The sequence below is a fragment of the Musa acuminata genome, chromosome BXJ2-1, assembly GCF_036884655.1.
Source record: "Musa acuminata AAA Group cultivar baxijiao chromosome BXJ2-1, Cavendish_Baxijiao_AAA, whole genome shotgun sequence".
Classification (NCBI taxonomy): domain Eukaryota; kingdom Viridiplantae; phylum Streptophyta; class Magnoliopsida; order Zingiberales; family Musaceae; genus Musa; species Musa acuminata.
Genome location: NC_088338.1, coordinates 8,610,546 through 8,623,437, shown reverse-complemented (window position 1 = coordinate 8,623,437; position 12,892 = coordinate 8,610,546). Strand labels below are relative to the sequence as shown.

General features: G+C 40.0%; 2 protein-coding genes and 1 pseudogene across 6 annotated transcripts; all 3 read right to left on the bottom strand.

The window, feature by feature from the left end:
* Positions 1–258: 258 nt before the first annotated feature.
* Positions 259–2,928, bottom strand: LOC103991419 (cullin-3B-like; annotated as a pseudogene).
* A 1,890-nt stretch (positions 2,929–4,818) lies between these two features.
* Positions 4,819–5,759, bottom strand: LOC135598069 (transcription factor ILI3-like). Its single transcript, XM_065091591.1, has 2 exons — positions 5,229–5,759; positions 4,819–5,138 (listed from the first exon to the last, which is right to left on the bottom strand). The coding sequence occupies exons 1-2, from the start codon at positions 5,328–5,330 to the stop codon at positions 4,983–4,985; spliced, it is 258 nt and encodes an 85-aa protein (XP_064947663.1). The 5' UTR covers positions 5,331–5,759; the 3' UTR covers positions 4,819–4,982.
* Positions 5,760–8,077: 2,318 nt separating this feature from the next.
* LOC135586526 (F-box/kelch-repeat protein SKIP11-like) lies at positions 8,078–12,830 on the bottom strand. Of its 5 annotated transcripts, XR_010481705.1 has the most exons (5): positions 12,647–12,830; positions 12,397–12,552; positions 12,250–12,309; positions 10,711–12,111; positions 8,078–8,557 (listed from the first exon to the last, which is right to left on the bottom strand). XR_010481705.1 is itself a non-coding variant. In XM_065093107.1 (2 exons), exon 2 carries the CDS (start codon positions 11,991–11,993, stop codon positions 10,782–10,784), a length of 1,212 nt encoding a protein of 403 aa, XP_064949179.1. In that variant the 5' UTR covers positions 11,994–12,111; positions 12,647–12,830; the 3' UTR covers positions 10,585–10,781. The 5 variants fall into 5 exon arrangements, 1 of the variants encoding a protein (XP_064949179.1); XR_010481706.1 differs by having other exon boundaries at positions 12,250–12,552; XR_010481704.1 differs by lacking the exons at positions 12,250–12,309; positions 12,397–12,552.
* Positions 12,831–12,892: the final 62 nt, after the last annotated feature.

Below are 12,892 nucleotides of genomic sequence, written 5' to 3'. Positions count from 1 at the left end.
GGATTATCTTATATTTTAAAAAATAAAAAGCATGATGTGAGAATGAAGCAAAAAGAGAACGCTCTACTGAAAAAATAAATAAATAAATAATTTTTTTTTAAAGAATTTACCCTTATAAATTTTAAGTCGGATTAAAAGAAAATAAAAAAACAAAACAAAACATAGAAGATTCTCCCTGGTTAGGTCAAGCTATAGAAAAAGGTAAATGACAGAATAAAAAATTTTGCCACTAATTGAACCCTATAGTACGCACAAGGATTGAATGGACATACTAGAAATTTTGATCGCATCCAAGCTGGCGAGGTAGATCCTGTGTACAGTCATACACCGTGTAATCGATCAAAGGTCTCTACCAAAAACCAACTAGCTATCAATATCCATGAACATTCCATATTCGGTCTTAAGCTTAACCATCAGACTTCTCTCAGCATCATCTGAGACTGTCTTGTCTTCCCAGAAAGGAGTCGTCTTGCCCGGTGGTGCACGTGGTACTTCTCAAAGATGTCCTTGTCTTGTAAATACCAGAAGAGCGTGATCGCTTTGTCGAGGACAACCTCTACATCCTCTTCACTAACACCTTTCAGGCCATTACAGAGTTTGTCATCAACACACAGGGAAATGAACTCCAGACACTTTTCATTCAGAAGGTGCTGAACAACCTCCACAGGATTCTTCAGTCCCTCTGGATCAGTCACCAACTGTTTCCCGGTGTCTCGAATGTGTGAAGCCATGAGATCTCTTATCGTCGAAACACCTTCAGTAACTCGCAGAGCAAACTGTACAGTCTGCTTAAATCTACATATTCATCATCTAAAAGCATATTAACAAGGCCAGAGTTCTCCATACGAACCAATCCCTTCATGTGGTTAGTGATAAACTCCTTCTCTACAACACGATTTTTGGTTCAGTTTTAGCATCAAGCCACCTCTCAGCTTGTTTAAGGTCCTCGCCACAGTCACAGCTTACAATGAGCTGCTGAGATCGCTGCTACAAAAACCAGCTGAAGCATCCAAGAAGAGCTTCTCAAAATCTTTTCGATACACTGAAGATCCCAAACCCATTACCAGCTGAAGCATCCAAGAAGGGATTCTCAAAATCTTTTTGATACACTGAAGATCCCAAATCCATTAGCATCTTTGTTGCATTCCTTATCAACCCTCGATCTACAACTTCACCTGTGCGCTCTTCATGTATAAGCTCAAGAAGCGTATCAAGTAACCTGTCATGAATTTTGCTGGAGATTCAGTCCTAGTTCATAAACTGGTGTCTTTTTGTAACCAGGAACAAATGTTCTATCTGCAGTGCTTTGGTGTGCACCCCCCATTTTCTGTTCAGTTCTTCTAGAAAGAGACCACCTAGAGCAACCTCAATCGGCTGTGATATTTCTCTTAGGTGGTTTGTCATGGTGGTCACAAGTCCAGAGTACAGTTTTTCTCCATGTTTGTGAAGCACCATATTATAAGCATTCCTGGATTTATAAGAATCTCAAATGAAAATAAAATTAACAAATTGCCAAAAAAATTCATAGGCTACTAACTTGACACATGAAACTTGGCAAATATTATCAAGGAAGAACAATTGATTCAGTTCTTTCAAAAGCCTTATTGGAGGTTTCTGCTATTAGAATATTAGCTCATAAGCTACTGTTAATATGATACCGGTTGTGAGACAAGCATGGAAATTACTAGTTGATTGGATATGCTGATTGTGAATGGGTAGGAGGTCAAACCTTTGGAGAAGGTTGTGTCCTTGTTTCCTAGTGGCATCAGGAGGCTAGTCTTGCAGTGCAAAGATAAACTCCCATTTTTCGTTTGCAAAATTTATTATATATTAAAAAATAAAAATATTCATGTGCAAGATGAAAGTCGAAGGAGGATTAGAAGAAAGAAGAACTAAATATTAGTCTCATATGGCTAAGGATTGAAGAGGATATTAGATATGTTCCATAACCTAACAATTTAAGTTTTTGAGTTGTATTGAAATCCGATTCTATGCATGTTTGACTTGACCAATTTGACTCCAACCCCTTGATTCAACTTTGAGTTGGTTCCACACAAAAGTAGATCTAGTTTTTGTCATAATATTACTCTAATGCATGCTTTCTCGATATCCCCATGAATTTTCTTTTCTTGAATGGTAAATGACGAATACGGGATTTGTTCCTAGGTCCTTGAGATAAGATCTCGAAATGAACTAACAACATATTGCCAGCTAAATTAGTAGCCAATAAAGGAATTATACCATTAACTTAATGCGAGCATGAATAAAGCAAGTTCTTGTATGAACAACATCTTTACTAGCTAATTTAGGGGCCGATAAAGGAGTTACAGTGATAATTAACACGAAGCATTACCGAAGTAAGTTTTTGAAAGGCGAGATTTTATCCCAAGACCTTAAAATGAACTGTCAATTATCATCAAAATTAGTCGCAGATAATGAAATTATACTAATAACTCATAGCAAGCATGAGCAAAAAAAAAAAATCCTTAGTATAAAGAATATCTTCAGCAGTCAGTTTGGTGGCCGACGAAGGAATAATGGAACTAACTTAGAGCACGAACAAGTCAAGTTCTTGTAAAATCTCTTATGGTTTGCGCTGAAAAATCTAACCAAATACACACCGCGAGACGAATGCTCGATGATATGCCTGACAGACTAAAAACCATATCATAGCTCCAGATAACCCAACCAGCGCGTCCAAGTTTAGACCGCCAGAAAATCTAACGATGAAAGATGCAAACTGTTAAATTCAAGGGTCATGGATCAAAATCATGTACCTGGAGAGTTCTTCAAAGCTGAGACCGCCGGTATTGTGTGTGTAAATCTCGTGGAAGGCATGCTCGAGCACCTTCCAGGTCTCCTCGGCGCCAGATTCACCCGACGCTTGAACGCCTCGATATTGAAGTTTCGCCTCTTCTTGGTGCTCATCGGGTCCGGCGAAGCAACCACAGGGCTTCGAAATCGGAGGCGGAAGAGAGGGTTCTCAGACATATATATATATATATATATATATATATATATATATATATATATATATATATATATATATATATATATATATATATATATATATATGTATTCAATTTTAGAATTTGATGAGGTAAACAAAAAAATTGTCGTCAATGGTATTTTGCGTCGTCATGCCATGTCATATAGAATACATATATCTCATGAAAGAAAAGGAAATCAAACTTTTTATTGATATAATATTTTTAAATTAATATTATTAAATCAAATTTGATCGTCAATTTTAACTTGGTGAAATTGATTTGATCTAATCATGTTTCGAGTATTATCGCATCCATATGATATAAATTTAGTGGTGAGAGGTGTTATTTATAATTAATTTTTTTTTGGCTCAAACCTTACTCAGTGCAAAATATCTTTCATTCTTATATGAAGACGGAGAGCATAGTGGGCATGGATTCCATGCCCGTCGCCAATCTAAACCATCCGATTCGACTCGGGTGCTACATTGGACCACCCCATCACGCCTCATTCGACGACCATGACTTGCGATGTCAGATTTGGCTAACCAAATAGATCGCCCTCGATAAGTCGGCCCGGCCCGCACATAAAAAGGCCGGGCCAAATCACCCGTGAAAAAAATTACACAGGCGAATAGCTTTCCCTGCGTTACTTAGTCCGGAAATACTAACCCTACCCGACGACGCTGACCCCATTCGCCCCCTCCCTTGTGAAGGAAGAATGCTCGTGGGGTCCTCTCCCCAATCACTCACAAGGCCCCCTCTAGAGGCTATTCACCAACGTGTACCCAATGTTCGTAAACAATGTGACCGTATATTAACGATGACGATGAAATTTCATTGTGTGTATATATATATAGTCATATGTACTTTGATGTCTCAGTCACGGTGTGTCGAAAATAGGAACAATTAGGCAATCGAGGCCATCCAAATTTATTGCCCACGAGACTGCATTAAATAATGGGCGACAGATCCCTTGTTACTTCTCAGTCAAAGAACAGGCTTCTTCCCTCACGAAACACCGTAACGCAAGCTTAGGTGGTGGAGCCCACGTTACATGTTTGGAAGAAATCCTGACCCTTGCCTGAGCCGATGCGGGAGATCCTCACCGAAGGACAGAGCCGTCTACGCCTTAATTTTCGTGCTCTCTTGGACGTTGGACTTTTTGAGCCGCGCTTGGGGTCTTCTACAGTTGACGTCCGATAGATTATTGGGTGAAACGACGGACCCCGCGGCGGGGCCGACAGTTTCGGCTTGTCTTTTTCTCTTCGAGCACAGTCGTCGGATTGCTTCTTTGTCTCCACTCCGATGCTGGCGCCAATCTCGTGCGTGATCAACAGTCGCGGTGGTCGGCCGGATATATAATTCCCCGGCTTTTGTTGAGGGAATGCATCCAGCTCCTGCCTATTGGATTTTCTTTCTCTGCAAAAAGTCTTGGAGGTTTCTCCAAGGTTTTCCTAGTCATGGAAGATGGCTCTGTTCCGGAGATGGTCTGTAAGGTACCAGAGTTGCAAGATGTGTCCTGCTCTGAGCGTGCAGCACGCCTCGAGCCAACGAGTTTGACCTTACATCGCACGGTATATGATCCTTCTTTTGTCATATTGATCTATACATGTAGTTGTTTAGCGTCAGCTGGTCATCTCCTCTTTATCAATATCACTGGGTTTTCTCTGCCTTCTTTTATAGCCATGCATATCATGTAAGAAAGAAACGATGCAATGGAGAAGCCAGAGAGATGAGCAAGATGGGAGAAATTTAACCATGGACGCGAGCAGAAACTAAGCTACTGATAGGACCTGCTAAGAAGACTAATACATGATAGTTTCTCCAGCCTGGATTGCCATGAAAGAGACAACTCAAGCATGCAGCTGCAATAACATCAAGCACCATGGCGGTGCTAGTAAACTAGCTAGCACTTATTGTTTGATCTCTCTAACCCACAGATCTCGGTTGGTACTGCACTAAAGAAGCATGAAAACGACAGTACAACTCTCCCTAGGATCGGAGGAGGCTCCTGATGATCTCAGCCTGAGGGCTGTTGCTGTCCATGGTCACCATTAGGCCGGAGAGCCGGTCGCTCAGGCCGTCCACCTCGCGGTGCAAGCTCTTGATGTAGCTGCACGTCTCCTTCAGCAGCTTCGACGCAGATACCTGCAACATAGTCCGCAAACAGCACCGTTAGTGGAGTGCACCACCTTCGTAGAGGGACCGATCGACTCAGGCGGCGTGCTGTCTCCCTACTCTGCCTGTGTTCCTGCGGCGGGACTCGGGGAGCAGCGACTGCAGCTTGGAGACGAGCTCGTTGATCTCCTCATCAGTGATCCTGCTGCCTCTGCCCGACATTTCTTCTGCTCTATTTCCTCGCCTCTGAATGCAGAGACAAGCGCAGGGAGATGGCAAACCACAAGGCGAGGCAGTGCATTTAAAGGGCGAAGGAGAAGGGGAAGTGCTTCAGTGAACTGAGCTCACATCCACTGGTCGAACAGTTCTATATCTGTGGACAATATGTAGCTACACAATGGAAAAAGCTTACCCTTAATGCATTAGAGCGGATAGTTCTTTAGGTATTGCACTCTGTACCCAAAAGATGCCTTGTGTCTCTTCTGCTTTTGGTGTAGGACGTCTCCGGTTGCTGGTGGTATTGTCTTGTCTTGTAGGGTTGTGAGGCTCGTGAATCCCCAAATCTCGACACCGCTAATTGCCAATTTGTCATGGTCGTAGATGGAGACTGAGCGGTGCCCTGGGTTGGGTTGGAGATGAGGGAACACCGATGGCTGTGGTGACCGGCCGCCGACGACTCCTCGGCTTTTGTCGACAGGACACCTGAAGCCACGGGGGCATGCATGTGAGGCTGCGGTGCCGCGGCTGTCACTCGGAGGCCCACCATGCTCACTGGCCCCTATAATGGGCCTAAGCCCTCTAAATATTTAGATCCAGCGCGCGCGCGAGAGAGAGAGAGAGAGAGAGAGAGAGAGAGGAGGGAAAGAGATCTCAAGTGGAGGAGGAGAAGGAGCTACTCTCGTCTTACCACATTCACAATCTCTTTCATTACCCTGCTGCATTGTGCACAGGAGAAGATGAATGAATATGATTTAATGTCTCATTTAGTATCCTTAAACGTCTGATGCTTGATTACTTCTTACAGTTCTTCGTATTCCGTGCATCATACTTATGTTACTGTTGTTTTCCGGTTGAAGAAGATTGAGCACCTTCTTCATAAGAGAGATGAACGCTTTCTTCCCTACAAAATGAAGAATGGAGGTATGAGGATTAGTGTGACAAGAAAACAAGCTCAGAAGCTTCCTCCTATGATCCAAATTTTGTAAGCCAAAGAGATGTTTATCTATCACTGCTTCATCATTGCACAAATATTCTTGGTGTTCAGTACTGGTACTGATTCCACAAGAACATGCTTGAGAGCACTAGAAATCTCGTCTCAAGATTAATGTCCATTAGGATTCTTAATTCTTCTTGTGATGGAACAGCAGATCCCACCAAAAGTGCCAGAGTCTCTTCTGTCATCTGCCATTCAACTATCTTTCTCATCAGATTTTTAGCTGCATGCTACTGGCCAAAACGCCATCTATGTCATGTTAAAGACAGTGGTTTCTGTGGCTGCTTTCTAAAACCTTTGCATGTATGCATTTAGGAAAGAGAGAGAGAGAGAGAGAGAGAGAGAGAGAGAGAGAGAGAGAGAGGGATTCTGCTTTTGATGCGAGTGAGGTGGATTTGCCTGGAGTAGACAATCGTGCATGGGATGCCCCCAAAGCGATGTTACACACACGTGGGCATGTCCGAGGTTGAGCGTAGGCATTTCATTATGCCTCTCTCTCTCTCTCTCTCTCTCTCTCTCTCTCTCTCTCACACACACACTCACATACACACTCTCTCTCATGCACATCAGATGATGATAATATTTTTCTTTGAACAAAATAATAATAATAATAATACTCATAATAATAACTTTTTTATTAGTAAGAATTTGAGTAAAATTACACATATATATTCTTTCAGAATTAACGAATTAATACGTATAAGAAATATTACATGTATTCTGATGAATTAGTAATTTTTATATTATTTCCTCTGCATTTATTCTATTTAATGAATGTATCACAGAGTACTTTAAATATTAAATTATAATATTATTAAACTTCCTAGAAATCATGGTTAATGTTGTTTAGCCTGAGATTATTGATAATTGTTAATGAAAGTGACATATATGAATTATTTAGATAAATCTAGATACTTGGAGGGATATATATTGAATCAACATATACCTCTATGGGTAAGAACATAGGAAAACATCACATAAGCATGTCTGGGGTCTAAGAAATATAATCAATGGAATACCCATAAATTATAAATTCGACTAATTGATAGATTATTTCGACTTAAGGGATTGGATAAGCATAGCTGACTAAAATTGTTTTTCTTCTTTAAAATATTTATTTTAGATATTTATTTTAGATATTACTCTGTTTTTTGGGTACCGAGTAGAGAATGGAAATTACACATTTGTTGGAATTTCAAATAATGGAAATTCCACATGTGCAAGCCTTAAATTTAATGTCACATATACATATACATATACATATATATATATATATATACATATATATATATATACATATATATATATATATATATATATAAATGTATTGTGACAATAAAAAAAGACCTGCACCAAAAAGATATATCATGCAGAAACCAAGAAATAATGTTTTATGTTGTAAGAGTGTGTATATATATACATATACATATACATATACATATACATATACATATACATATACATATACATATACATATACATATACATATACATATACATATACATATACATATACATATACATATACATATACATATACATATACATATACATATACATATACATATACATATACATATACATATACATATACATATACATATACATATACATATACATATACATATACATATACATATACATATATATATATATATATATATATATATATATATATATATATATATATATATATATATTGTGACAATAAAAAAATACCTGCACCGAAAAGATATATCATGCAGAAACCAAGAAATAATGTTTTATGTTGTAGGAGTGTGGTTTATTCACTGATGCAGTATGTCAGTTCAACAGGATCTTCCGGATGCAGTCAATTGATACATAAGCCAACTATATATTTACACCATGACCAATTTTGTGGATCCCTGGATATGAATCCAAGAAAGCACCAATTTCAAATTTCTACATCTTCCATTGGCCAAGCATTTCACAGTTCAAGGTAAACAAAGAAAAAAAAAAGAGTAATTCTATAATATCTCAAGAGGCAAAAATCTCGCGATGAGACGACGACCGAAGATCAAGCTTCTTGAAACACCGAGTCTTTATATTTCTTTTACTTGAGAGAAAAGCCACCAGTCGATATCTTTACAGCATCAGAATCCGACAGTGCGACTTTCCTCACTTCGCAGGTCACATAGATTGAATTCAGTTGAAAAATTTTCTGTCTATGCAGAAATTTTCGCTCCAGATAAGTGAGAAAATAATTTGTCTCCATCTGTTTCAGAACATAACAGCTTAAGTAAAACAAACTAAATTCCAGATGGTAATGTCTGCTAATAGTTCAACATGAAGTTGAAAAACACAATAATCTTTAACTGTGAGCAAATAGGGAGTATTATTTCTGCCGCAAATGGCCTAAACATTGACAACCAAATTCTTAAACAGACTTGTCATGGCATGAAATCTAATGGTCTTTTATATAGAAAGTCCTAAACCATACAAGTCTGCTGTCAGCTTCAGTCCAAACTATTCCTTCCTCAGCCTCAGACAGTAGCACATAAAGCTCAACTAACAAGTATCCTTAACAATCAGGTGAGTTTGTGATGATTTTATGCACCATTTTCCTAACATTAGATTTAAAGAATAAATTCTAAGGTGATGTCAGAAAATCAAGCAACCTGGATTTTATTTTTATTTTAATTACTTACGTCCAAAGATTAAGGACCAAATACTTATTTACAAAGATTTTTGGTCGAGTAATTGAAGTTCGAATCTTAGATCTTCCCCTCAGTTTCCCTTTGTTACAGCACAAATTTTCCCCCGAATTTTTCTATGTAAAACCCAATGCTCACTTAAGTTCAGTTGTCACTTAGTTCCAGATACTCTTTTTTCAGTCAATCATTTGCACTGTGCAAGCGTTGACTACCTTGAAGTAAGAACAGTTACTCCTATTAACATATAAATGTAAAAACACAAACAAGGTCGACTACAGAGCACATGCTTGAAACGTATGTTAGAACTCATCAATTTACTTTTGAGATTTTGATTTGTTAGCACAAGCAAAACTTTTCTCCATAAAAGAGTTAATTAACAAATTCAGGCAATGATAACCAAATATTTGTAAGATCATCAACAGAATTTGTTAATTGAGAGGGTGATCTCGAGAGATCACTTAATCTAGAGCATATATATCTGAAGTGAAATGTTTGCTGAATCGACAAATGCAAAAAAAAAACACTTATTTAAGAAGTAAATGATAATATGACGATCTGATTACAGCATTCATATTAAAGCTCAAGGGAAGAGGAGTTTCTCAAAGTGGAAAAGACAGGCAGAAGAGTGATTCCATAATCCAACATAACCATATGTAGGTCGTTCAGGAGAAAAACCGAGTAATCTTACCTTTTTAATCAGATAAACCACATATAATCAACAAAATGGTAACTGAGAGTGGAATGCCGTGTGAGATGAACTGCTGCTGGCTAATGTGGAGATATGTAGATAGGAATGCAACACGTATCATGCACAAAAGAGAAGGGATGTATGTCATGGAAAGGAAAAATGTGGTAACACTAGATCTGAGGCTTGTCATGCTTCAGCAAATCTGGGACAAAAAGTACAATAAAAGCATCTAGAAAATAGTTTATAATGCTGTCTGGAAAGATTTATGGCAGCTGACATCATAATTCTATTCAATTTTGGTCTGAGAGTACCAAAGCATGCATGTTTCCACTATGCAGTCATCAGAAAAGATGTGTGAACTGTGAAAACTGATCACATTTTACCTTCTACCAAGCTAGAGTAGTAACAAAAGGTTTTAAAACGATTTGAAAACTATCTAGTAGTGACATACAATAAAGCATTTAAAACAAGCTCTAGGTGGACCCAAATAAGATTCTTCTTGAGCTCCAATAAGCAGATCTATAACCATACCAGTTTCCAAATTCAAATGCCATATTAATTATGCTTGTCGCACAATCGAACTTCCATAGCGAAGAAAAGAAACTAGAGAAAATTCATAAGCTCACCTATACACGCGCTTGATGTGCCACTGCAACTATAAGTAAAACACTAGAAGTAACATGATGCATTGGCCTAAAAAACGTATTAGTAATTTGAGCATCCAGGTAAACATGTCAATAGAAGTATGGAGATTGTGGTGAAACATCGCTGTCCTAACTCCATCTGGGGTGGTTGATCTAGACGTTTGGTTGCCTCCAATTATTAACCTTACGTTCTTTTACATTCTGACATATCTTCAAAATAACTAACAGGCATCCAAATTCAAAACAAACAAAGGGGTGAGGCTGAAACCAGAAATTATGAAACTCAGGAGTTACATGGGCAGTAAAGCTCTATTGTTATTCAGATGAACTACTTCAGAAAAGGCAAATGTTAACCATTAAGCAGAGGGAGTATTTTAGGCACCTCTAGAAAGCCAATATCATGCATCTTTCCAGGAGAGGCAAAATACAGGCATGATGGATGAACAACAGAAATCAGCAGCCCATCACAGCACAATTATAAACAAAGCTTCCTGAATGCTTGCTTGCCATCATATTCCATATAGGTGGCCTCCCATTTGGAATCCAAGAATTGAGCTCAATTACCCCTCCATGAGATTCTCGTGGCCCACCAATAACTATTAGCCGTGCACCACAAGCACGGAAGGCAAGGCCCCAACCGTTCATTGAAACAGACCTTTCAGGTAACTGCCCCAAAGTTACCCATGTATTATTCTCCTTAATATACTTCCTCACCTCCTTGTCAGCATAATGAGCTGCATAGAGCTCATTTTTCACCACAGCTACAAGTGGAGGCGCACCACTGGCACCATGGAGACCAGCAGACATATCAGGAATCACCCTCCATGAACGTCTCTCGAAGTCATACTCTTCCCCACATGTCAGCACATTCCTGTCAGAATCCATGCCGCCAATGACATAGAACTTTCTATCCATGAACACCCCCGAACACATCTTCCGTGCCCTGTTCATACTGGGCAAGGTCTCCCAAGTCTGTGTCTCAGAATTGTAAAGCTCTGCAGAGCTAAGTACGTCACCTTCCGCATTGGTGCCACCGGCTACAACAGCTTTCTCTCCAAGACTAGCAGATCCAAACAAGCACCTAGGTGAGTTCATTACCACACCAGGTGACCAGGAGTTGGTTAAAATGCTATATCTCAGGACCATGTAGGAATTCAGCTCCTTTCCAAAAACAAGGAGATCGGTGCCCACAGCAAGGGATTCCTTATCCGAGCACATGAAGCTTTCGGTAGGGGGCATCTTAGGAACAGCAATCCAGCACTCACGGTAGGGATCGTATGCCTCCCATTCAAGGACATTGCAGGAGAAATAGACCCAGTGCTCGGAGATCTCCATCTGGCGACGCAGCCGGTAGAGCTCTCCGCTTCGGACCAGCGAACGGAAGGAACTGTTGACGGATGCCACAGTGCCATAATAGGACCGGGAGAGGAGAAGAAGACAGCTCACTGTCAGATCCCTGCCGAGAGGGTTGATGAAGGTGCTGCAATCATTGTAGTCCATATCATTTTCGTGGTGATCAGAATTGTCAGTAGTGCGCTGCACATCTTCTAGATCAGGGGTATCGTGATGCTGTGGCGAATTCTTCCTCTTAATCTGATCTTCTTGTTCTTCCAATTCTTCATCTAATGGGCGCTTGTTGTTGCCCAACGAGTTGCCTTCCAACATAACTCCCAAGCACAAATCAACCCGAAAGACCAAGATTTCCTACCGCTAATAACCGAATCTCCTCTTTTCCTACCCAAGTACGTGAAGCCTCAAATCAGATTATAAACGAGGAAAACCCCTGATTCAAGAAAAATTAGCCCTTGAGAAAGAATTTTAGTGATGTGAGATGTAAAATCATCAAGAATAAGTCGAAAACATGTATCTAAACTGGAGAAAGGTCATCAAAATCGCATCTTTAATGTCTTCGATGAATCACCTATCTGGATGGAGGAAAACGGAACCGTCCCATCGAATCAGTTTGACCTCATTAAGGGCTCTATAGAGGAAAACCAAGTAAAAGAAGGGAAGGATAGAATAAAATACCATACCATCAGAACCGACCAGTCATCACAATAACAATTACCTGGTACAGAGAAAGAACCCAGCTAAAAATCCGAACTTTCATCGCCAACTCACTTCCACTTCCTCGGACTCAGCCCCATGATACCAAAAATGCAAAAGACAGGGGGAAAAAAGAGCAATTCTTGGTGTCCCAGACCAATAAAAACCGCAGATTTTCCTCCAAAACGTCAGAAAGATCTGAACTTTCGGATCAAACGAAGGAACCATACAGACTGACGTCCCGAAACAAGAAGGAAAGAATGGAAACTTACGGACTGGCCTATGACCACGAAGAGATGGAAAGGAAGAGACCAACGGAGGTTCCTTTTGGACGCCAAACTCGCCTCCTCCTTCTCCTTCGTTGAGCCCCGACTCCGTCGTCTCCTACGTCCCCTCTCGCTATCGTTCGCCAGAAGATGCCATTCGAGGCTCTGAGTCGGGCTCTCTCACTCCCTCCCTCGCTCTCGTTTTATTTGCCTTCAGCCCCAATTAAGTTTCGGCCATTCCATTTTCTTCGA